Raw genomic sequence first — 27,094 nt, 5'->3', positions numbered from 1 at the left:
CTCACGATTTTATTTGTATGAATATTTAAGAAGAAAGGAATTAGAAAAAAATAAGACTAGTACCTATAGTATAATTAACATTAATTATCAAAATAACAAGTTGAAAAGTTTATTCATTACTAACTGACCCTGCAAACGTTATTTTGCCATATATGTTATTAACCCCTTAATCCCCTCCCCCCTCTTATAACTTAGGGTTATGAAAAATAGATGTTGGCTGATTCTCAAACCTACCCGATATGCACACAAAATTTCATAAAAATCTGTCCATCCGTTTCGGAGGCGTATGTTAGCTAACATTTTGACACGAGAATTTTATAAGATTTACTGTCAGACATTATACAGGTAATATTAATTTGTGAATATCTTATACTATTAAACGAGCAAGTCTTGTATATATATATATAATCTGAATCTCGGAAACGGCTCCAACGATTTTCATGAAATTTAGTATGCAGGAGATTTCGGGGGAGATAAATAAATCTAGCTAGGATTCATTTTTAGAAAATGTCGTTTTATCCCTGTTTTTAGGCAATGAAAAAATAGCTACAATATCGTTAGAATAAGAAGGTAAATTTCGCATCTGTCAATAAAGTTCTAATAGCTCAGGGGAAATCGGCCGATCGCGCTCGGCCGAAAAGATCATGGTTCGAATCCTCAAGTTTTCCAGATCGATTATCGTTTTTTTTTTCTTTTTTTTCTAAAAAAAATAAAATCGAAAAATATTATTCAAATTTTATCAATATGTAATTCGTATTTAAATATTTTCAACAAACACGATTTACTAAAAATACCGAGCTAAGCTCGGTCACCCAGGTCCTATATTAATTAATAGACAATTGATAGATAGTGCCAATATTTAAGAGATGCCCAAAAAACTCACTTTTAAATATAATCATTTGTTGCGACAAATTTGATTGATGGTAAATACCTGAAAATAACAATACATAGAGTAACAGTACCACAAGCTGATAAAACGAATTGCAGTAAACGCACAAATTAAGCCGTCAATGAATGGAATTTGAAAATTGCTACAGAACGTACGCATTCAATCAAGCATCGCTAATCATCTATTTACATGCAAATCGTTCGACAATTGTGACTTATTTCTACGTCGAATAGCAGACGATAACTGAGAAAAATTGAATAAATCGTTTCAGTGAGATACCGTTGTGATTTTTCAACAAAATATTACCTCGTAAATGTTTTATAGTATCAATATAATATTTTATAGCTTATAAATAGATTAACCCTCTCGTTTGTGTGATAAAAGTAAGTGTCTAGAATTAAATGTAATTGTTTTATGTTCTTTTAAAGAGAAAGACTACTTCTATAGAATATGACGGCGATTTGATTTATACGGCCTTAACATGTAGCTAGTTACACAGTGTAGGTAGGTCAATAATTTTTGAAGTGATAATGATAAGTGATATAATTTATGTAGGAATTGGGTTATATAAAAAAATTACGTTTATCTTGACAAAAAAAAAAACAACGATTACGATTTGAAAACCATATTTTATCCCGGACCGCGGATCACGAAAATGCACTGAAGTCCTATTCAAAAGCTACAAATTAAAAAAAAAACCATGTACGTCCGCTACACGATTGACAACCATACTTACCTAATACGAGTTTATTTTATACTTTTACGACTATTATTAAAAACGTTGCCATCAACGGTCTCAAGTAGAATGAAAATTTTGTATCAGAAAAAAAGTCAACAAACATCTGTTTGGCCCATACAAATATTTGTTATGTATGGGTATCAAACTCGCAACAGACAAGGCATCAGCAAGCTTATGTGACTACTGCCTCAACTTGTCACAAAATTGTGTATATGCTTATGTATTAATGTTATGTAAAATAATTACTAATGTTACGTTTTCTTTGATTCCAGATAGACCCAAACACAGCGTTCCTCCGAGCGGCACGCGGCGGTCAACTCGACACAGTGGTCGATTTACTCGACTCCGGCGCAGTCAAGGATATCAACACGTGTAATTCTGTAAGTGTTTACTAAACAAAAACTTACAATTAAAAAAAACATCTCAAATAGATATATGCAAAGAATGAGAATTTTCAGTCGTGTCCATCCAGTTTTAAATAAATATCTAAAATTGTGATAATTTTATATTAAACACTAGATCAATATCAATAAATATTTTGGTTTTGTTGGTTCCCTGGGAAAGGGGACGGGCGCTTTTGTGGGACGCAACCTGCGTTGACACACTTGCTCCGTCTCATGTCAGGGAAACAGCCTTAAAAGCGGGAGCCGCAGCGGAAAAAGCTGAAACGACTAAACGGCACAAATATTCGTCACTAATTCCAAATTACATCTTTGTGCCGTTTGCAGTCGAAACACTTGGACCTTGGAGTAGCAGTGCTAAAAAAATTTTAAATGAGATAACACCTCGCCTTATTGCCTCCACTGGTGACAAGAGGGCTGGTGTATTTTTTGCCCAGAGAATCGGCATAGCGATTCAACGGAGAAATGCTGCCAGCATTCTTGGCACAATTCCACGCGGACATGATTTATACCAAAACTATCTGTAAATATTTAGTTCTTAAGTTGTGAATTGTAAATATGTATAATATTTTGTATAAATAAAGTCATTTAAAAAAAAAAAAAAAATATTTTCAAAGTAACTAAACTCTTAAAACTAAAGTAATTCTCGTGAACTACTGTTATGATCTTAGCATTAATTTAATTTATTTGTACTCTGTATTAGTTAGGTATTCTTCACAGCTATAAAATTATAGTGAATATTAAATTACGACTCTTAATTCACACATTATTATTAAAGCGACTACGATATACGACTATATTATATTATTGTATCACAATAATTGTGTTTGCTCGCAAACGAAAAAAAACCGACTTCAATTACATCGACGAGTAATACAACGTAGATCGACGAAAAAATATTCAAGTAACTGCGCGATATCAAAGATTACTCAAAAAGTAGTTATCAGATCTCAATGAAATTTATATGTGACCACATGACGAACATCAGCTTTCGATTAAATTAAAAATTATTAAAATCGGTATACCCAGTAAAAAGTTATTGCGGATTTTCAAGAATTTCCATCAATTTCTCTAGGATCCCATCATCAGATCCTGGTTTCCTTATCATGATACCAAACTAGGGATATCTCCTTTCCAGCAAAAAAAGAATTATCAAAATCGGTACATCCAGTAGAAAGTTATGCGGTATAATACAACGTAGGTCGACGAAAAAAGCGTCAAGTAAAAACGCATTATTAGATATAGCTCGAAAAGTAGTTGTTAGATCTCAAATAAATTTAAATGGGACCAATTGGCACACACCACCTTTCGATTAAAAGAAAATTTGTCGAAAGCGCTCCACCCAGTCAAAAGTTTTGATGTAACATACATAAAAAAAATATATATATATACAGTCGAATTGAGAACCTCCTCCTTTTTTGGAAGTCGGTTAAAAAGCTAAAGCTTTAGCGCACCAATTATCTCAATACCGGTAGCTATAACCACTCGCAGAAACAATCGATACCACTAGTCTTAGATTGAGGTCACGTCATAACTCTCTTTCTTCACTCAATGTTTGGATTATATTAATCTTCTTAATAAATTTAACAACTATATTATTATTACTGAGCACAGTTTCAAACTGGAAACTGAAATCAGGTACAAGTATTTAGTATTGAATAATTGAATTTCGGTACAATTACGTTGAAATTGAAACAAGATACATTTGGAATTGAATTGAATGATTAGATCTCAGTAAAATTTAATTTAAATCAGATATATTGAGTAGTATAATTGAGTTTAGGGTGTTTTAGAGTATGAATTGCTCCGCTAAATTAGTTTTAACAAAATTAATTTTATCTGATTGTTAAATGAGTGTAATCAAGTAATAGGTATATCACGGAGTCGACGTAGAATCTAATTTAGAAACAAATGAAAATTAATTAATAAAATCGATATTGGATTATTAAAAGAAATCCAAATACAATTTTAAATGTGATAGTATTTTTCGTGTTTTTTAATTTTTTTATATCTTTTATGTAGATATACAAATAACAATACCACATTATTTCATGTCACGAAAGTCCGAAGCTCAAGTGCGCTTAGGTCTCTTGAGTATTACAGTCAATATCTATGTCAAGTATCAAGATTATTCACATCACGTTCGAATTATTTGATTTACCTACATTGAAACGTGAGTTGAGCTTTGTTACAATGAAATCGTAGAAAAACTTTTTATTATAAATTGAATTTTATGAAGGTTATGTGACCGAATTTTAATGTAAAGTTTGAGAGTAATTGTTGAGTTTATTGCCTAATCTAGTCAATAATATGTATTCGTAATCTATGATACATTCAATTTAATCAATTTATGATAAATTTATACTTTGTAAAAGTACTTTTGAATACTAATACTTTTTTCAAGTATGTTTAAAAGTATGAATTATAGTAATTTTAATTTGAATTGAAATATACGTGAAGTGTATTACAGTTTTTATTTGTATATATATATATATATATATATATATATATATATAAATATATATATATATTTATTTATTGTGTTGACAATATTTGCAACAACTCTCAAAAATATATGGTAAAACCGGGAGAGATGCCGCAGTGGGATAGATGCCTCATGTTCTAAAAACCTAACATCCCGAACTCACAAATAAAAATTAATCGCATAAGTAGGAGTCGAAGTCACCCCGTACCTCAGATATCCACAGATATTCGTGTGGCAAGGACGCGTTTGGATCGTGTGTGTAATTTTCTCCGTGGCGAAATTTACAAACACGTCAAAGTTTTAAAGGTTAGTATTTAAGGTTGTATAATTTTATAAATAGTAATACATTCCGTTATATTTTTTATCACTTCTATATACTGGGTCATTGAGTCAGCATATAGTTGTAAATAGATGCTATTTTGTCTATTATTTAAAAAATACGTGGGCATCTATCCCAATCACAAAGGATAGTTGCCCTGATTTTTTGAGGTATAGGTGCCCTTAGGGGCATCTATCCCTTCATTCACTATATACAGAGTAAGTTTATATGTATAATTTTTTTTTGTGTCTGTTATATTTTTTATGTATTTACGTATATTTATGTTTGGATGTTTTACTGATTCTAGCAGAACTATGCCACGAAAATATAAAAGAAAGGAAGTAATGCGAGCTCGAGTATGTTCTTGGACTATAGAAAACCTACTGTCAGCTTTCAATGAGAAAGTATGATTGTGCAATGTGCATGTTGACACTTGATATGAATATTTTAGACCAACAATTAAGAATTTATACTTTTGTTAAATAAATGCTTGTAAAATTAAATTAAATATATATATATCATGTTGAAACTTAAGAATTTATATTTTAGTTAAACAAAAGCTCTAAAAATTTAATTAGGTATAGTAATCTGTGTGATATAAAAATTATATTCTAATTATAACAATTAAAAGATATAAAAAAACACAAAAAATTTTTCATTGCTATGGCCCATGTTTTTTGGAGACAATCGATGTTTTAGGAGTAGAACTAACCTAACCTAACATTTGGTTTGGTTTTTATGTTTACACGGTTTAAAGGGCATCTATCCTCCTCACTATTTTCATGGTGGGGCAACTATCCATATAGGTAGGCATCTATCCTCAAAAAAAAGGGTTCACGAAAAGCTAATTTCTGCATCTGCATTGGCTAGGTTGAAACAAAATAGTCATAATTCAACATAAAGGATTGAGCTAGCTATATTAATAAAAATTATTCGTATAAAAATCATATTTTTAAAATTAGGTGGCTATTTCAAAAAGTGAGGCATCTATCCCGGTTTTACCCTATACTATTGAATAAGATATCATCATCATCATCACAGCCTATACAGTCCACTGCTGGACATAGGCCTCCACAAGTTTACGCCAAAAACAACGTGAACTCATGTGTTTTGCCCATAGTCACCACGCTGGGCAGGCGGGTTGGTGACCGCAGTACTGGCTTTGTCGCACCGAAGACGCTGCTGCCCGTCTTCGGCGTGTGTTTTTCAAAGCCAGCAGAATCTATCTTGAATAAGATATACTGACATATAATACGAGATCATTAGTTTTACTTAAAAAATCGTACAACAATATTTGTCCCCGAGTCCCGCGTCTCCTTGTTACCGAAAATAAGGTATGCTTGTGTAACAAATATCATACAAAAATTGTTAATACTCATAAATGACCGCCAATTTTGATGACAAGCCAACTTTAATAGCGAAAGCAAAATATAGTAAGCCTTGTTACGTAAATGTCGACATTTACATATGTCAGCTTCTTATATTCAATAAACGATTCGTTTTACGTACCGTTAAATTTCGAACACTTCGTAAACAGAACTATTCGTTTTCTGAGTATACGAACCGGACTAGAAATCTGCTTTGTACCCTTCAGCCTGTAATATCCCACTACTAGGCCTCTTTCCCCATGTACAAGAATTATTAGAGCTTAATCCACCACGCTGCTCCAATGCGGGTGTGCGGATATATTCCTACTATGAATAACGATCGTTATCAGGTGTACTTGATGACAACCGGGACCGACGGCTTAACGTGCTCTCCGAGGCACGATGGGGAGACTCACAGGGACTGCACAAACACCCAGACCACGGCAAACACCTGTATGGCCAATACAAATGTTTGTCATGTTCGGGGATCAAACCCGCAACCTCCAGCGCAACAGGTGCAATCCATGGCTGTAACCGTTGCACCAACATGGCGTCATCTGCTTTGTACTGTGACCAAATAAAAAAGTTATAAACGCTATTATAATTTTCGGGTCTATCTTATGTATAACATATGTTGAAGGAATTTATATGGTAAATAATATTGTTGAAGGAATTTATATGGTAAATAATATTCATTATTTTGTCCCTAAAATATCACTAATTTTGTTCATACCGTGGAAGGTAAAATATAATAACAATGAATTAAAAAACGCTGAAACGGGAAAGTATTGTATTGGAAACAAAAGCCCATATTGCAACGTTTCTATTTTAATTTTTAAGATTTATCATCAATATTTTCTTAATAAGATTGTTTTACTTTAAGTTTTAATAAAACTTTCTGGGTGGGCTCAAAACGGACAAAGAATTTTCATACCGTAAAAATACGCAGTTTCCGAGGGATAGTGAAAAATCGCCACAAGCCCAAGACTTTGGTGACATTTCTATGATTAGAAGATGTTACGATTTCAACTAAGATTTCAACGAAGATCTTACGATTTCACCTAAGATTAGCTAAAGAGTCGCGCCTATATAAAATATTCTTTACATATTGTATTAGTCAGTCATTCAGGTCCTCTTAATGCATAACTAACACAAAGAAATATATATTACTAGCTGTGCCCGCGGCTTCGCCCGCGTTGAAATCAGTGTGTCACAAAGTTTTCCCGGCAAACTTCCAGTGAAACTCTCATCAAAATCGGCTTAGCCGTTCCATTAACCTTGCTTCAAGAGCTCTCTCTCGAATGGTGAAACCGCGTGAAAATCCGTTCAGTAGATTTTGAGGGAATCGATCACATACGCTTTTGGGGACATTGTTTTATAATACACTAACTGTTGCCCGCGACTACGTCCGCGTGATTATAAAGATATGCATTACTATTAAGCTGCTTAACGCAAATTATTTTTTTATTTTAGTCACTTGAAATGCTTATCACTCCGAGTAACTTTTTCAAACGCACAATTTAGTATAATTTAATAGTTATTTTTATAAAACCTCTCTATACACCACATTTTTAGTTTTATTTTCAAGCTGCAGTATAAATAGCCTTTTAGGCGAACTTATAGCTGCTGTATATGTTTCATACAAACTATCAACCCCAATTAAACCCCCTAGGCGATGGAATACTAACTAACTATAATCTACCTTCCTGCCAAATTTCATTTTAGTCCATCTTGGATGGATGGACCATCCAGCGGTTTTTGAGTTCTCGTGATGAGTGAGTCAGTGACCTTTCTCTTTTATATATATAGATTACGATGTATTATTTGGACACTTCGTCACCATCTATAGAGCATACATTTTAAATTTCAAGTCTCTTACTTCAAAAACATAGGACTTTTAAATAGAAACTTTCAACCCCCGTTTTATTCCCTTAGGGGTCGAGTTTCGTAAAATCCATTCTCCGTGGATATTTACGCCCTATAAGGAACATATTTGCCAAATTTCAAGTTAATAGCCGTTATAGTTTCGGAGATTTTGTGATGAGTGAGTCAACTTACCATCCCCCGTTTTAACCCGAAAAGGGAGTTGATTTCTAAAGTTACATTATTTGGATACCTTCTCACCATCTATAAAGTATAGATTTTAAATTTCAAGTCTCTTCCTTCAAAAACATAGGACTTTTATACAAACTTCCAACCCCCGTTTTATCCCCTTAGGGGTCGAGTTTCGTAAAATCCGTTCTCAGCGGATGTTTCCGCCCTATAAGAAACATATCTGCAAAATTTCAAGTTTGTAGGTGTTATAGTTTCGGAGATTTCGTGATTAGTGAGTCAACCTACCATCCCCCGTTTTAACCCCAAAAGAGAGTTGATTTCTAAAGATACATTATTTGAACACCTTCTCACTATATATAGAGCATACCTTTTAAATTTCAAGTCTCTTACTTCAAAAACATAGGACTTTCATACAAACTACCAACCCCCGTTTTACCCCCTTAGGGGCGAGTTTCGTAAAATCCGTTCTTTACAGATGTCTACACCCTATAAAGAAACTATCTGTCAAATTTCAAGTTTGAATCTGTTACAGTTTCGAAGATTTCGTGATGAGCGAGTCAACCTACCATCCCCCGTTTTAACCCCAAGAAGGGGTTGATTTCTAAAGGCACATAATTTAGATACCTTCTCACCATCTATAGTGCATACATTTTAAATTTCAAGTCTCTTACTTCAAAAACATAGGACTTTCATACAAACTTGCAACCCCCGTTTTACCCCCTTAGGGGTCGAATTTCGTAACATCCGTTCTTAGCGGATGTCTACGTCCCATAAGGAACCTACCTGCCAAATTTTAAGTTTGTAGGTGTTATAGTTTCGGAGATTTCGTGATGAGTAAGTCAACCTACCATCCCCCGTTTTAACCCCAAAAGGGGGTTGATTTCTAACGATACATTATTTGAACGCCTCCTCACCATCTATAGAGCATACATTTTAAATTTCAAATCTCTTACTTCAAAAACATGGGACTCTCATACAAACTTCCAACCCCTATTTTACCCCCTTAGGGGTTCAGTTTCGTAAAATCCGTTCTTAGCGGATGTCTACTTCCTATAAGGAGCCTACCTGCCAAATTTCAAGTTTGTAGGTGTTATAGTTTCGGAGATTTCGTGATGAATGACCTTTCGCGTTTATATATATTATAGATATTATAGATTGATGCTTAAGTTTTGCGTATTTTTTGTTTAAGTCACATTTTAAAAGAATTTTTCGTTACAATTAGATAGTTACAATATACCTTTAACCGCCAAAAACCAAATTACGCTCTGACTATACATACTACATGAAAAGAAATTTTTGTTATCCGATGTCTGATGGTAACAGTCATAAATGTCTATTAAAATAAACATTTTTCTAGATAAACACTAGTAGATATTTTATTCGAAAATTTATACTAAATTTTTCTAGTATAGTTAGAATTATCGGAGATATCAATAGCAGTATGTAAACAAAAACCATTTTCCATGAGAGATGCCGTACAAAATACACACAAGAACATAACAAAACTGCGTCATTAAACGTCGAATGTGGACCGTGAATTTGTCCCCTTTGTTGAATCACTCTTGCTATAAGTGCATAGTGCAGCATATATACCAGTAGCATCTATAATCAGTACGAATGCCAAGTCTATAACCGGGTAACCCATTAGCTCACTTCGTAGTTTCTCTGGACGAATCATTCTTGTAATTATGCGAAAAACATACTGCTGTGTAATTATTCCACGGTGTTATGTTTCGCAAATTACTATTGATTTACAGAACGTTTTATATCTAAGGTCAAAGGTGAAACGTAGATGCAAATTATACTATAGCGAATAAAAAACGTTGGTAATAAATTACTGAAATTGTAAAGAAAGTAACTTGTTCACGACTTTTGCTAAAAAGGCACGACACAAGAAATGGAATGAACTAGTTTCATCAGAGGATTAGTCTATTGCATTTATTTCTACTCAATCGATAATCAAAAAGTGTAAATTTGTACAACATTATAGCTTTGTATAATAAAGTTGGTAAGGTCACATAAACGTATTATAATAAAATATATAATTTTAAAGAAAGATTTTAAAGCATTTTTAAGTTTTATATATACCTATATTAATTTTATTGAGGATTAATTATGCGTGGTCCCAACCCGCATTGGAGCAGCGTGGTGGATTAAGCTCTGATCTTTCTCTTACATGGGGAAAGAGGCCTATGCCCATTAGTGGGCTATTACAGGCTGAAGCGCGAAGCGCGATATTATTGTTGTAATTTATATTTATAAAAATATTCTAGTTAGCATATATTACAAAAATTGATCAACACCTAAAAATGTATTCATTCATAACATTACGTATTCAAAAATAATTCAACATGTTATTATATATATTTTTTTGTCTTTCAATATACAGCAGTGTGTAATACCTCCCTTTATAGTGACAGTTTAGTACTGCCCCCGAAGGAAAAGGATGGCAATTACGTGCCAACAGACTGATGAACCACATCTTTGCTTCCTGCCATACTTGTCTCTGAAACAAGACGATTATGGTCCGTCGCTAATACCCCGGCATTATCGTTATCCTCGTCTTTAACTCATATTTGTTAGTTTTATCTCTCCTTGGCCTTGATTCGACACGATGTTCCTTATCCTAAATACGTAAAAAAAGATTTGTGCTTACCAAGCTTTTTTTTGTACTTCGGTTTGTTTTGATTTCTTGTACTTATATTTATAAAGTGATGAAGACCATTCTGTAGTACCGGTGACAAAACTTGATTAAGAGTGTATGCTACTTCAAATTGCTTCTTTTCCACTCGGCAGGATGTCCATATCTTCCAAACTACTGAATATTTAAGTTTGAAATTTATGTATGGTAAAGTTCAGGACATAAACTATCTTTCATATGTTTCGAAAACACGATTCCATAAAAATTTTTCGATACAAAAAAATCGCAAAGTTGCCTCTATTTTTGTATTAAAACCTTAATATCCCAGTAAATATAGAAGTTATGGACTTGAGATTAAGCATGGTAATTAAAATAAGTATGAAGAACATTTTATATGTTGCGTTTTTTAAAAAATAACTATTGATAATGTTTGTGGGGAGAAAATACATATAATTCGCGCGATGAACAACCATGCGCTCTCAATTCTCATGTGTATTTAGTACGGGTGAAATCTGAATTCGAACTGAGGTAGTGTAGCCCCTTAATGCCGACGATTGCTAATTCAATTTCTTCTCACTGATCTGTATAATTGTTCTTGAGGATTTATCAAATGTGACTTAGAAAATGTTTTGTTGCATTACTGATGTGTATATTTCTGGACCCCAGACACAGGATTTAATCCCACTGGGGACCGAGTGCGAGGCGCATATTATTTATTTCCATCACGTGTTATGTCATGTCCATAGATGTGCGTTATTTGTAGTAACTAGTTTCATTTGATAATAATATGTTTCCGCGGGTATTCAGTGTCATGGAGATCATATCATTTTGCATACACACAAGTGTGTCACGGTTATGTTTTGTAAAGCAAATCAAAATCGCACATGGGATTACAATATGCATTGTGCAATTATCCGGTTGTGAAGAATGCTTAGCCAGCAGATGCCCTTCGGATTAGGAAATCATATTGGTTGTTCTTTTAAAGAATATTAGGCAACGTTTTAATTTGAAATATCACAATAATTTTTTAAACTCTCAAGTTCGACTGTATTATTTATTCCACATTTACTTTATTAACATCATGAACTAGTCCACTAAATATAAATGACTACTTCACTATAGGCTAAATGTTCGTGTTTGATACGAAAAATAAATCCAAATAGAATTTTTGTCCAAGTCACAACTTTTACCAAGTAAACAAACAACTAAATCTTCAGAATATAAAATCTTAGTGTGTCTCTTTAGTAAGTGTGGACGGCCTTCGAATGAACCTAACGTTTCGCTTGAACGAGCAATTGCTACTAGAATAGATTACAATTTTATAGACACCATGACTTGCAAATCGGTTCCTATACATAACATTTAGATCTGATTATACTAGACGTCCTACTAAGTTCCACTTGCTTTACTTGCAAGATTAATTAACATTTTACCGAGATTAATTACTATGCGCCCTACAAAGTTCCACTCGATTTTGATTAATGGATTAATTATCATTTCGGTCAACGTTACCCTCCTGTGGGTTACATTGCTATAGATTTTGTACATAATTAATTGTAGTTCTACATATTTTTTACACTTCTTAATACCGCACCCCAATCTTTGGTGTTAGATTAAGCTGTTTTTGTAAATACGAAATTTAAAAAAAAATCTGTTTGATTATAATTCTTTTATTTTCTTGTTCAACATATAAGTTATAAAAATCTAATAGATTTTTCTAAAATCGGTTCCATAGATCTCAGAATGTGTGTATTCAAACAAACACTTTCACTCTTGTATTCTATTTTTAATGGGTTAATTAGAAAGGTTAATTATTTTTATGTAAGAAATACCGAGTTTACTAGTAGAAACTAAGACAAGGAATTTATTACTTAAGTCATTAAATAATGTTTTCATACTTAAGAACTATTTCCCTAAGATTTTACGGTGATAAGCTTTATTACAATAACCTATTATTAATTTTACAAAAATTAATACACAAATTCGATTACTCTAACCATTTGAAATAATCACATATGTGCGTGTTTAGTACATTACGAGTTGTCGTGTACATAAGGTTCTATATACGTATATTTTATATTAAATGTGTATTAAATGAAACACTTTTTGTCAAATTGTAATTTATTTTTACAGAATGGGCTAAATGCGCTACACTTGGCTGCCAAAGATGGACATATTGCAGTAGTCGAAGAGTTAATAAAACGCGGCGCGATAGTAGACGCTGCTACTAAAAAAGGTATATTTAACAAGTATTTTGAGTCAATAGTTAATTAATTAGTGTGTATCCTCTTATCTCTGTTGTGTGGCTACGGCAGTAAAGAATATAGCCACTCCCTCTTCCCGTGGGTGTCGTAAGAGGCGCCTAAGGGTCAGTCAGGGTAACACAGTTCACTACCACCTTGGAAAGCCGACCGATGGCGAGATAACCACTTATTGATTAAACAAAGCCGGGACCCAGACAATTTACAAATGGTGTCTTCCAAGCTATATGTAGCGGCGTTGAACCATTATTATGTCCAGAATTTTTTTTTTGGCAATGTGTAAAAGAACATGATAATTAATTATAACATTTTAATAATCGTAAATTCGATTTAAATATATCTTTCTGGTCTGGGAGTATAAGTTTGTGGGGCTCCCCAACGTGCTTCGTGGATTTTTGGTTGTTATCGTAAACATCTGATAGCAACCGTTAGTGGAGATAACCCACAGTGGTATAGCGTAAAATATAAGATCTAACCGATCTCCTATACCAACGCTTCAGTCTGTAATATCCAACTACTGGGCATAGGCCTCTTTCCCCATGTAGGAGAAGCATCAGAGCTTAATCCACCACGCTGCTCCAATGCGGTTTGGCGGATATATTCCCTACTATGAGTAACGATCGCTATCAGGTGTACATGATAACAACCGGGACCGACGGCTTAACGTGCTATCCGAGGCACGGTGGGGAGACCCAAAAGGACTGCACAAACATCCAGACCACGGCAAACACCCAATACAAATGTTCGTCATGTGCGGGAATTGAACCCGCAACCGCCAGCGCAAAAGGTACAATCCATAGCTGTAACCGTTGCGCCAACGCGGCATCTCCTATACTTAGAAAAAGTATATGTCCAGAAGTGGGACGTTTACATGCTAATTCAGTCATTTTATACGTGAAAAGAACAGAACATTACTTAATATCGAGGCATTGACCTGTGAATATTAGATAATGATAAGCATTGTACGACCAATGTCAATGTCAGATGAGTGTGATGATCAATTCTAATATGATAGTCCGTTTACTCATCCGCCTATATGATTGATGTTGTCAAACACGCTAATCGAAACGAGAAACAAGTTTCAGTGTTTCCTTTCAATTAGGTTGTTGAAGTCATATTTTATAATAATTGCGTGGTTTTGCTTAAGCTTAGTTTACAATATTCCTTCTATTCGTCGCCTGACCAAATGTGACCTAAAACTTTTACCGATAAACAAGCTATCGAAGGTAAATTTTTTAAATACAAATAGTAATTCTTAGATTAGCCCTTTTAAATAATCAAAATAATTCTTTCCCCTTATAATTTAGAAAATATGTTGTTGACAGGCAATACAGCCCTTCACATAGCATGTCTTGCTGGACAAGAGGACGTAGCGCGAGCGCTGCTCGGCGCAGGCGCAAAGGCAGATGCACAATCCGCCGCAGGGTTTACACCACTATACATGGCAGCTCAGGAAAATCACGCAGGCTGCGTTAAAATGTTGCTCGCAGCTGGTGCTAGTCAGACTCTAGCAACAGAGGTAAGTGAAGACTAAGTCACCAATTCTGCAATCTGGCTAAAACATTTAGGCAAGTATCTATAGGTGTATCATAAAATACGTGTATCATAAATTACGTCTTATTAAAAAAAGTCTTCTTACACAGTATTTTATAAACATTTGCAACATTTTTTTTTTGTACACCACAAATATTATAAGCCAAGTTTAATTGCTATTGGGTTATGGTTAATTAGCCGTTTCTTATAGACAATCCAAATTTTAATAGACTTTAGAATTCTTATTACTATATATAACTCTAACAAAAAAAAAATTGTTAAATTTTCAGGATGGTTTCACACCGCTAGCAGTTGCGATGCAACAGGGTCATGACCGAGTGGTAGCGGAGTTACTCGAATCTGACACAAGAGGTAAGGTGCGGTTGCCGGCACTGCACATCGCTGCTAAGAAGAATGACGTTAAAGCTGCGACACTTTTACTCGAAGTAAGTCATTTTGATCGAAACTGTATTTTTTTTTCACATTTGTTCCACCTGTTAGTCTAGTTTTCATTGAAAGATTATTTTTTGGTCGAAACTATATTTTAATTTTTATTTCATTCTACTTAGTTAAAAACTTCATAAATTAGTCATAAATATAAAAAAATGGCAGTATAATTGATCGCGTATACTGCACAATATAATCTACAAATGGGTCTAAGATGGAAAAGGAAAAAATCGGAACATTATGTTTTCAGAACGAACACAATCCGGACGCATGTTCCAAATCAGGCTTCACTCCCCTCCACATTGCAGCGCACTATGGTAATGTGGGAGTGGCCAAGGCTTTGTTATCCGCTGGAGCAGACCCCGGAAGGGCTGCTAAACACAACATAACACCTCTACATGTGGCTAGCAAGTGGGGACAGTTGGCTATGGTTGATTTACTAGTTGAAAACGGTGAGTGATATTTGATCATTACTTCTTCGGTAGACACACATATGGTGCACTTGATTTGGATTGGCATTAAAATTTTGCTACAATAGGCTTATTTGTTAATCTCGAGTTTTTAACTCACTAGGTTTGACACAAACCATATGGTTCTGCGTTTTAGCTATAATTATCATGACTTTGACTTTGGTTTGGTTTGGATGGTTGTTTTCTTAAATTTGTTAATTTTATCTTCTCCAGGTGCAAATATAGCAGCAATGACAAGAGATGGTCTAACGCCATTACATTGCGCTGCACGGTCGGGTCACAGTAATGTTGTGTCACGCCTTTTACAACACGGAGCACCTATCACCAGCAAGACTAAGGTCAGGTTTTGATCTATCACTATTGCTATTTTTCCAATATATTGATTGTACAAAATAACTACGTATATATTTGTGAGTTTCTGCAGATTCCTGCGGTTATTCTGTCTTGAAGGAACAAATAATCTATGGGCTAGTACCAAGCATAATCATAGGTCCCATGACTTTATTATTGGTTACAATATTAATATGCTAAAATATAGAAGATGAAAGTAAATTAATAACACGTGGCCACATCATAGTTAAGAAAGCAACAAAATTTAAGTAAAAAAAAAAACAAATGTTCTTATAGAATGGTCTCACCCCTCTCCACATGTCCGTGCAAGGCGAACATGTGGAGACGGCCAAGGTGCTTCTAACAGAGGGCGCTCCCATCGATGACGTCACAGTTGACTACCTCACTGCGCTTCATGTCGCCGCACATTGTGGACATGTTAAGGTGAATATTAGTATTTATATAAAAGATAACTTATAATTATTATTTAGCCAATTTTCTAAATTGTAATACATATTAATAAACAAACTAAGCTAAGATCAGTTTGAATCTTACATTACAAAACTATGTTTCTTCTCAATGTTTATTATCAGTATTTTGTGATTAAAAGTATTTTCTGTTTGTTACAGGTAGCAAAACTTTTGCTGGACAGAAATGCTGATGCAAACGCTCGTGCTCTAAATGGTTTTACGCCACTACATATCGCTTGTAAGAAGAACAGGCTCAAAGTTGTTGAACTACTACTCAAATATGGTGCAAGTAAGTTGCCACTTACTTTACCCTGTTTTCTGAGTGAGGCTTTTATTTTTCTATTACTTGTCTCTGTCTGTCTAGTGTTTAGTTTGTTGTAATTAGGTGTTTGTACAAAGAAATGTTACGCATTTGTTTAAGGTAATTAGAAAAATAAAACTTGACTTTTAATTACTATTTCTTGATAAAGTTCGTCCTTGGGAAATTATCCTTGCCGTGAGAACCTATAAAATTGTACAGGCCATGATACTTTTAATACGCTCTATCATAATTATTTGACGATTTCAGGCAAATCGGCAACCACAGAATCAGGATTGACACCGCTCCACGTAGCGTCGTTCATGGGTTGCATGAACATCGCGCTGGTGCTGGTGGGCGCCGGCGCGGATGCAGACGCCGCCACCGCGCGTGGGGAGACGCCGCTGCATCTGGCGGCGCGCGCGCACCAGACCGACCTCGTGCGCGTGCTGCTCAGGAACAACGCCAAGGTGAGCGGGGCGGGAGCAGTGCGCGGGGAGACGCGCACCAGACCGACCTCGTGCGCGTGCTGCTCAGGAACAACGCCAAGGTGAGCGGGGCGGGAGCAGTGCGCGGGGAGACGCGCACCAGACCGACCTCGTGCGCGTGCTGCTCAGGAACAACGCCAAGGTGAGCGGGGCGGGAGCAGTGCGCGGGGAGACGCGCACCAGACCGACCTCGTGCGCGTGCTGCTCAGGAACAACGCCAAGGTGAGCGGGGCGGGAGCAGTGCGCGGGGAGACGCGCACCAGACCGACCTCGTGCGCGTGCTGCTCAGGAACAACGCCAAGGTGAGCGGGGCGGGAGCAGTGCGCGGGGAGACGCGCACCAGACCGACCTCGTGCGCGTGCTGCTCAGGAACAACGCCAAGGTGAGCGGGGCGGGAGCAGTGCGCGGGGAGACGCGCACCAGACCGACCTCGTGCGCGTGCTGCTCAGGAACAACGCCAAGGTGAGCGGGGCGGGAGCAGTGCGCGGGGAGACGCGCACCAGACCGACCTCGTGCGCGTGCTGCTCAGGAACAACGCCAAGGTGAGCGCGGTGACGTCACATTGTGAGGCGCGGGCGTTTGTAGAGCGCAAGTAACGTGCACCAGACAGACCTTGTACGATGTCAGACTGTGCGGGGTATATATAGTATTATAGAATACAGATAATAATAATATATTCTTTATTGTACACCAAAATATAAACAAACAGTAGTAATTACAAAAAAAGATGTAAAAAGGCGATCTTACCGCTGGAGAGCGATTTCTTCCAGATAACCTTTGGGCACATGACATGATATAGTAGTGACGGATAGGAAGTGTACAATATTCTTAAGGATGAATAAAAATAGTGTATGATAGATTCATTAATTCATACACATACACATATAAGTACAAATATCTATACATAAATAATCAAAATAGTATTAATATACGTCTATAAATGTAAAATATATATTGATAATATAAAATATGCATGTTAAAATTCTGAATATTATTATATGTTAAGGGACATATAGTACTTCTTTAGACGTTGCTTAAAACAGGCTGGAGTAGAAGCACGTCTTATTGAAAGCGGAAGAGAATTCCAAAGGCGGACAGCTTTAGCAGTGAAGGAATTAGAAATAGAAAGAGGATTTATGGGAAGGAACTTTTAGAAGTAAATTGGAATCAGATCTAAGGGAACGTTCATGGGAATTGCAAAGATACGTGAACCGTTCTTTAAGATATTGAAGGGCATCAGGATTGAAAAGTACACAGTAAAGTAGGGAAAGTACATGAGTATTCCTGCGAAAACGAATCGGGAGCCACTTGAGTATTTTGCGGAAATCGGAGACGTGGTCGTATTTGCGAAGCCCAATTACGATCACGTCTAAATACAGATATATATATATGGTCGACGTCATGTATTTATCGCTGTAATTTACTTGCTGCTAATAAATGAAGTAATTTATAGACAGGATCAAAATCACGTAAACGAGGCCTACTACTGTTTAATCAACGACTATTTAAAATTAAATCGGTGCTTTTTTCCTGAATATAACGTGAGTGTTCCGACAAGCCGTCCACAACATCAACCCTCCCCCAGTTGCATCCATCTGCACTTCAGCAGTTCCTTGAAATAAACATACAGCAGTTCCTTGAATACAGCGCGCTGCCCGCAGGTGGAGGCGCGCGCGCGCGAGGAGCAGACGCCGCTGCACGTGGCGGCGCGCCTGGGCCACGGCGACATCGCGGCGCTGCTGCTGCAGCACGGCGCCGACGTGGCCGCCGCCACCAAGGACCGCTACACGCCGCTGCACATCGCCGCCAAGGAGGGTGCGTGCTCACATACGGTTCGCTCGAGAACTGCTTCACTTTGTACGACGACACGTTAAAAATAACGAGTTCCTTTCTGATTTACTTCAGTAGATTTTACAATTTGAGGCTTAATTTTGTGATAAATATCTTATTTCAACCTTAACACAAGTACAAACTGTAGTGTATACGAATGTTATCACTATCTGTTTAGATATCGATAGATAATTTTGACTCGATATACCATTATAAAACTACTAAAAATTTTTGATTTTAATAATTCAATAAATAACAGATAATCTCACTCAAGTCACATCACTTCAGCTTATCGCAGTTCCCTGCTGGACATAGGCCTGCACAAGTTCGCGCTAAAAATGGCGCGAACTCATGTGTTTTGCCCATAGTCAGAACGTTTTGCAGGCTGGTTGGTGACCGCAGGGCTGGCTTTGTCGCACCGAAGACGCTGCTGCTCGTCTTCGGCCTGTGTATTTCAAAGCCAGTAGTTATATTGTTATCCCGCCATTGGTCGGCTTTTTAAGTTCCAAGGTGGTAGTGGAACTGTGTTATCCTTTAGTCGCCTCTTACGACACCCAGGGGAAGAGAGGGAGTGACTATATTCTGTACTGCTGTTGTAACCACACAACATACATAATCTGTAATAAAATAAATAGACCCGAAATTTGTTTATGCCCTATGCCAGGTAAAGAAGAAGTTGCGTCAATCCTGCTAGACCACAATGCTCCAATAGAAGCAGAAACAAGAAAAGGCTTCACTCCACTCCATTTAGCTGCTAAATATGGAGATATAGGAGTGGCTAGACTGCTTCTAGCGCGAGGGGCGCAACCGGACGCGCCAGGAAAGAGTCATATCACTCCCTTACATATGGCCACATATTACGGACATCCTGATATCGCGCTGCTTTTACTGGACAAAGGTATTATGGTTGTTACTTAAGTAGTTAGTGTAAATATTTGGTAGGGGTATATTGACAATTAGTTGCTAGTATTTGATATTCAAATAATTAGTAATTGTAATTATAATTTTTTTGATGTCAGCACTTTTTACCTTAAAAATGTTCTACATTTCATTCGTATTCCGTAGTTGTAATTTAATATAAGTAGAAATGCGATAATAAATTTGCAACATTATTCTTTACACGTCGTCCAATTCGCACGTCGGTAAATACGTCTACTTTAAATAGCAATATCATTATGATTGATTTTTTATGTATAATCAAAGTCGAGAAATACTTAACACATTATTGCCAAAAAAAAAATACCTAACATATGTACACGTCGAACAAATATACATGTACTTTTACAACCTTATCAAGTATACATTTTTAAATAAAAGTAGTTATGTAAGTTGTAGTGTAATTCATGACATCACATCTACCACGCAACACTACCCACATTCGTAAGCTAGCGACTCTGCCCAGGTGCGTCCCCGCACTCGCTGGCTAAGAACGGACACTCGGCTCTCCATATCGCGTGTCGTCACAACCATCCTGACATCGCCTTCGCTTTGCTGGAACATGGTGAGTATATAATAGAATAGATAGTTATTGCACACACATACGTAGGAATACAATATACATAGAAAAAAGTACAAATTATGTTAATAGTGGGTCTCTAAACAATCTCTTATATTTACAACCATAATTTAAGGATCGAGTGAAGGTTAGTCAGTTGACAACAGTGGAAAAACTAATAATCTATTCTAATAGAGTTCGTGAGAGCATACGTGCGGCGTGGGTGTGTGCGTATGTGCGTACGTGCGTACGTGCGTGCGTGCGTGCGTACGTGCATGTTGTCTATCTAGTCTGACTAAAATCAGTTAACCTTTATATGTGCGTGTAATTGTAGACATGCACTGATAATTAGTGTCCCAGTAACACGGGAGTGTTCGTCCGAGCAACTATATCCTCATATTGAAAGTTTTCTGCGTAAAAACCTACGAAGACTAAGGCCAACTCGTCTATATTTTAAAATTGTAGAAAACTATATATTATACATGAGCTTCTTTGTCAAAGTTATGAAATCCACGATATAAAAAAATACACCTGTCGTAAGTGTTGCTAATGTTTATTTTAATAATGAAATACTTTTAATTTTTATTGAAATCAAATTATCCTGATTTTTCATTTTAATTTGACTTACATGTCAATGCCAATTTTTACAAACCTCTAAAACTATGTTTACTGTTTAGACCAGGGGTTCCCAAACTTATTTTGTCTACTGCCTTTGAGAATAATTTTTTTATAGTGCCTCCCATTTTTTCACCAACCTAAAAACCACTATAATTTCTTAAATTAATTATTGCGAGTTATATTAACGGAGATTAAACATTAATTCTAAACGAGATTTTTACTATAACGCTTAAAAGTTAACTTGAGCCCTGAGCGCAGTAGGTTGTACACAGCGGCGCTCAGGTCTCAAGTTAACTCTACGGGCTACAGCTGCCAATGAGAATGATTAATTATTGAAACGCAACTTTATTGTATTTAGACAGAGTATCTTTTATTCAAAATAAAACAAACATAATCAATTCTAATATAAAAAGTAATGTGAAAGATGATTTAAATCGTCCCCCAAGCCTGTACACAACGCCAACATTTTTTTCTGGGTCTCTTACCCTTTATGCCTGCAGCGCCCACAAGGGGGCGTTATCGCCTACTTTAGGAAAGGCTGGTTTAGACTGTCTGAATTTCTTCTTTTAACGCCTTACATTACATAGTTGATAAAAATGTGTGGACTTAGTGACGCTGTATTTCATGTAAGATATTACTAATACTGTACTGAAACATAGTTTGTATATTATTTTCAAAAGAGTAACTGCAGAGTGTCTTGGCGGTTTTTCTCTGTATAACCTACATCCCTAATCGGTGGTAGCTTTACTTTTATAAAAATAATAATAATTTTAAAGTTTTAATTTGTGAAATGACGATTCGAAAGTGCTCATGGGGCCTATTTGAACAAAGTTGTTTTTGATTTGATTTGTCATAACTCACTGATAACTTTATTATAATATATATATTTCAATTAACGAAAACTAGAGGTCTCCAATTCTAAATGGTAAACAAAAATTTGCCTAAGTTATTGTTTGATGTTGAATTTGTATAAATTAAAGATTTCGGCTAAAATAAAAATAATAGGCGCTTCAACAGTTATAAAATTGTTTATTCGGTTTTCTATTTCGTTCTGACTGTCTCGTTTAATTCTAATATATAAAATTCTCGTATCGCGGTGTTTGTAGTTAAACTCCTCCGAAACGGCTTGACCGATTCTCATGAAATTTTGTGTGCATATTGGGTAGGTCTGAGAATCGAACATCTATTTTTCAACCCCCTAAATGTTAAGGGTAGTCCACCCCAATTTTTTTTTAATTTTTAGATAAATTATTTATTTTTTATTTTATTATGATTTGGTGTTGAAAAACACATACAACCGTAAATTTTCACCCTTTTACCACCAACCTCTATTTTTAAATAGCGTTTAGCGTCAAGACAACGTTTGCCGAGTCAGCTAGTATCTTATATAATTTGTCATATCATGGTAACTCTTAGCATGTTACTTTAAAAATGGGTTTTAGTTGGTTCGGTTAAAATTAGGGTTCTTGTTATTGTTAATGACTTCTATCATTAAAAATTGTTTTAATAGATTTATTGTTACTCTATCAATTATATAAGTATACTGATACATATATTTCTAAATCAGATGCGGACCCAGGAGTGAAGTCTAAGGCGGGTTTCACACCACTGCACATGGCAGCTCAAGAAGGTCACGAGGACTGCGTTGAGATGCTCATCGAACGAGGAGCTGACGTCAACGTACCTGCTAACAATGGTTAGATATTTATAGATATTGAAATTTAATAATCAGTTTTTTTGACTAGAAACTAAGCTGCTACTTACGACTCTTGCTGTAATTAATTAAAAATGTTGGAACTCAGGAATCCCAAATATAATAAACATAGTTCAATTAATTTCAAAGAAAATCTTTATATATCTTGGAGCTGGCAAATGTTGGTACAATCGTTAGTTGCAGTTCATATTTGTGTTGTGTATTTCGGGCTCCCCAAAAGAGTCTTGGTGGTATGGTACCATATTTCTACCCATCCGCAGTGGAGCAGTGTCGTGAATTAAACTCCGATCCTTCTCTTACATGGGAATAGAGGCCTATGCCTAGTAGAGGGATGTTCCAAGTTGAATCAATAATAACAAGCAAATTATGGTAGCGTATTCATCATCAATTCATACAATCATTGGTAGGGCACAGCAGGAATTTCCTGCTCAAAATATGGAGTGGCCCGACTGGGGTAGTAGTACCTCGACCTTATAGAAGATCACAGCTAAATCATACTGTTTTCAAGCAGTATTGTGTTCCTGTTGGTGAGTAAGGTGACCATAGCTCCTGGGGGGGTTTGGGGATTGGGTCGGCAGCGCGCTTGCGATGCTTCTGGTATTGCAGGCGTCTATAGGCTACGGTAATCTCTTACCATCAGGTGAGCCGTACGCTTGTTTGTTGACCTTGTTGTTTTTTATTTGTACCGCTTTTTTTATATATCACTATATATAAAAAAAGCGGTACAAATAAAAATAGGGTGTGATTTGATTTATAAATACGTTATTTGCAATAGTAATGGACATGCATGTATATTCCTCGCCGCCAGGGCTGACCCCCGTGCACCTGGCGGCGGCGGAGGGCCGCACGGGCGTGCTGCGCGCGCTGCTGGGCGCGGGCGGGCGCTGCGCCGCGCGCACGCGCGACGGGTACACGCCGCTGCACGCCGCCGCGCACCACGGGCACCACGCCGCCGCGCGCGCGCTGCTCGACGCCGGCGCCGACGTCACCGCCAAGGCGGCGCACGGGTGTGTAGTGCGCAGTGTGTAGTGCGCGGCCTGTGCTATGTAGCCGTGTGGTCGCTACACGCGCGACGGGTACACGCCGCTGCACGCCGCCGCGCACCACGGGCACCACGCCGCCGCGCGCGCGCTGCTCGACGCCGGCGCCGACGTCACCGCCAAGGCGGCGCACGGGTGTGTAGTGCGCAGTGTGTAGTGCGCGGCCTGTGCTATGTAGCCGTGTGGTCGCTACACGCGCGACGGGTACACGCCGCTGCACGCCGCCGCGCACCACGGGCACCACGCCGCCGCGCGCGCGCTGCTCGACGCCGGCGCCGACGTCACCGCCAAGGCGGCGCACGGGTGTGTAGTGCGCAGTGTGTAGTGCGCGGCCTGTGCTATGTAGCCGTGTGGTCGCTACACGCGCGACGGGTACACGCCGCTGCACGCCGCCGCGCACCACGGGCACCACGCCGCCGCGCGCGCGCTGCTCGACGCCGGCGCCGACGTCACCGCCAAGGCGGCGCACGGGTGTGTAGTGCGCAGTGTGTAGTGCGCGGCCTGTGCTATGTAGCCGTGTGGTCGCTACACGCGCGACGGGTACACGCCGCTGCACGCCGCCGCGCACCACGGGCACCACGCCGCCGCGCGCGCGCTGCTCGACGCCGGCGCCGACGTCACCGCCAAGGCGGCGCACGGGTGTGTAGTGCGCAGTGTGTAGTGCGCGGCCTGTGCTATGTAGCCGTGTGGTCGCTACACGCGCGACGGGTACACGCCGCTGCACGCCGCCGCGCACCACGGGCACCACGCCGCCGCGCGCGCGCTGCTCGACGCCGGCGCCGACGTCACCGCCAAGGCGGCGCACGGGTGTGTAGTGCGCAGTGTGTAGTGCGCGGCCTGTGCTATGTAGCCGTGTGGTCGCTACACGCGCGACGGGTACACGCCGCTGCACGCCGCCGCGCACCACGGGCACCACGCCGCCGCGCGCGCGCTGCTCGACGCCGGCGCCGACGTCACCGCCAAGGCGGCGCACGGGTGTGTAGTGCGCAGTGTGTAGTGCGCGGCCTGTGCTATGTAGCCGTGTGGTCGCTACACGCGCGACGGGTACACGCCGCTGCACGCCGCCGCGCACCACGGGCACCACGCCGCCGCGCGCGCGCTGCTCGACGCCGGCGCCGACGTCACCGCCAAGGCGGCGCACGGGTGTGTAGTGCGCAGTGTGTAGTGCGCGGCCTGTGCTATGTAGCCGTGTGGTCGCTACACGCGCGACGGGTACACGCCGCTGCACGCCGCCGCGCACCACGGGCACCACGCCGCCGCGCGCGCGCTGCTCGACGCCGGCGCCGACGTCACCGCCAAGGCGGCGCACGGGTGTGTAGTGCGCAGTGTGTAGTGCGCGGCCTGTGCTATGTAGCCGTGTGGTCGCTACACGCGCGACGGGTACACGCCGCTGCACGCCGCCGCGCACCACGGGCACCACGCCGCCGCGCGCGCGCTGCTCGACGCCGGCGCCGACGTCACCGCCAAGGCGGCGCACGGGTGTGTAGTGCGCAGTGTGTAGTGCGCGGCCTGTGCTATGTAGCCGTGTGGTCGCCACACGCGCGACGGGTACACGCCGCTGCACGCCGCCGCGCACCACGGGCACCACGCCGCCGCGCGCGCGCTGCTCGACGCCGGCGCCGACGTCACCGCCAAGGCGGCGCACGGGTGTGTAGTGCGCAGTGTGTAGTGCGCGGCCTGTGCTATGTAGCCGTGTGGTCGCTACACGCGCGACGGGTACACGCCGCTGCACGCCGCCGCGCACCACGGGCACCACGCCGCCGCGCGCGCGCTGCTCGACGCCGGCGCCGACGTCACCGCCAAGGCGGCGCACGGGTGTGTAGTGCGCAGTGTGTAGTGCGCGGCCTGTGCTATGTAGCCGTGTGGTCGCTACACGCGCGACGGGTACACGCCGCTGCACGCCGCCGCGCACCACGGGCACCACGCCGCCGCGCGCGCGCTGCTCGACGCCGGCGCCGACGTCACCGCCAAGGCGGCGCACGGGTGTGTAGTGCGCAGTGTGTAGTGCGCGGCCTGTGCTATGTAGCCGTGTGGTCGCTACACGCGCGACGGGTACACGCCGCTGCACGCCGCCGCGCACCACGGGCACCACGCCGCCGCGCGCGCGCTGCTCGACGCCGGCGCCGACGTCACCGCCAAGGCGGCGCACGGGTGTGTAGTGCGCAGTGTGTAGTGCGCGGCCTGTGCTATGTAGCCGTGTGGTCGCTACACGCGCGACGGGTACACGCCGCTGCACGCCGCCGCGCACCACGGGCACCACGCCGCCGCGCGCGCGCTGCTCGACGCCGGCGCCGACGTCACCGCCAAGGCGGCGCACGGGTGTGTAGTGCGCAGTGTGTAGTGCGCGGCCTGTGCTATGTAGCCGTGTGGTCGCTACACGCGCGACGGGTACACGCCGCTGCACGCCGCCGCGCACCACGGGCACCACGCCGCCGCGCGCGCGCTGCTCGACGCCGGCGCCGACGTCACCGCCAAGGCGGCGCACGGGTGTGTAGTGCGCAGTGTGTAGTGCGCGGCCTGTGCTATGTAGCCGTGTGGTCGCTACACGCGCGACGGGTACACGCCGCTGCACGCCGCCGCGCACCACGGGCACCACGCCGCCGCGCGCGCGCTGCTCGACGCCGGCGCCGACGTCACCGCCAAGGCGGCGCACGGGTGTGTAGTGCGCAGTGTGTAGTGCGCGGCCTGTGCTATGTAGCCGTGTGGTCGCTACACGCGCGACGGGTACACGCCGCTGCACGCCGCCGCGCACCACGGGCACCACGCCGCCGCGCGCGCGCTGCTCGACGCCGGCGCCGACGTCACCGCCAAGGCGGCGCACGGGTGTGTAGTGCGCAGTGTGTAGTGCGCGGCCTGTGCTATGTAGCCGTGTGGTCGCTACACGCGCGACGGGTACACGCCGCTGCACGCCGCCGCGCACCACGGGCACCACGCCGCCGCGCGCGCGCTGCTCGACGCCGGCGCCGACGTCACCGCCAAGGCGGCGCACGGGTGTGTAGTGCGCAGTGTGTAGTGCGCGGCCTGTGCTATGTAGCCGTGTGGTCGCTACACGCGCGACGGGTACACGCCGCTGCACGCCGCCGCGCACCACGGGCACCACGCCGCCGCGCGCGCGCTGCTCGACGCCGGCGCCGACGTCACCGCCAAGGCGGCGCACGGGTGTGTAGTGCGCAGTGTGTAGTGCGCGGCCTGTGCTATGTAGCC

General features: G+C 40.9%; 1 protein-coding gene across 1 annotated transcript; it reads left to right on the top strand.

Moving 5' to 3' along the window:
• The first annotated feature begins 1,761 nt into the window (after positions 1-1,761).
• Positions 1,762-27,071, top strand: LOC123666433 (serine/threonine-protein phosphatase 6 regulatory ankyrin repeat subunit B-like). Its single transcript, XM_045600524.1, has 34 exons — positions 1,762-1,836; positions 1,901-2,008; positions 13,030-13,132; positions 14,483-14,676; positions 14,981-15,136; positions 15,388-15,589; positions 15,821-15,945; positions 16,235-16,381; positions 16,567-16,696; positions 16,976-17,175; positions 18,855-19,008; positions 19,688-19,921; positions 20,426-20,524; positions 22,704-22,832; positions 23,659-23,846; positions 23,901-24,014; positions 24,069-24,182; positions 24,237-24,350; positions 24,405-24,518; positions 24,573-24,686; positions 24,741-24,854; positions 24,909-25,022; positions 25,077-25,190; positions 25,245-25,358; positions 25,413-25,526; positions 25,581-25,694; positions 25,749-25,862; positions 25,917-26,030; positions 26,085-26,198; positions 26,253-26,366; positions 26,421-26,534; positions 26,589-26,702; positions 26,757-26,870; positions 26,925-27,071. Exons 1-34 carry the CDS (start codon positions 1,762-1,764, stop codon positions 27,069-27,071), a joined length of 4,443 nt encoding a protein of 1,480 aa, XP_045456480.1.
• Positions 27,072-27,094: the final 23 nt, after the last annotated feature.

Source organism: Melitaea cinxia, chromosome 26 (genome assembly GCF_905220565.1).
Source record: "Melitaea cinxia chromosome 26, ilMelCinx1.1, whole genome shotgun sequence".
NCBI lineage: Eukaryota > Metazoa > Arthropoda > Insecta > Lepidoptera > Nymphalidae > Melitaea > Melitaea cinxia.
Note: the sequence above shows the minus strand (reverse complement) of the source record. Positions and strands in the feature narration are given on the sequence as shown.

Coding starts and splice junctions, on each gene's coding strand:
- LOC123666433 (XM_045600524.1), top strand. CDS start 1,762: ATGGGTATCAAACTCGCAACAGACAAGGCATCAGCAAGCTTATGTGAC. Junction 24,687..24,740: donor GCGCCGACGTCACCGCCAAG/GCGGCGCACGGG, acceptor TGTGCTATGTAG/CCGTGTGGTCGCTACACGCG. Junction 25,023..25,076: donor GCGCCGACGTCACCGCCAAG/GCGGCGCACGGG, acceptor TGTGCTATGTAG/CCGTGTGGTCGCTACACGCG.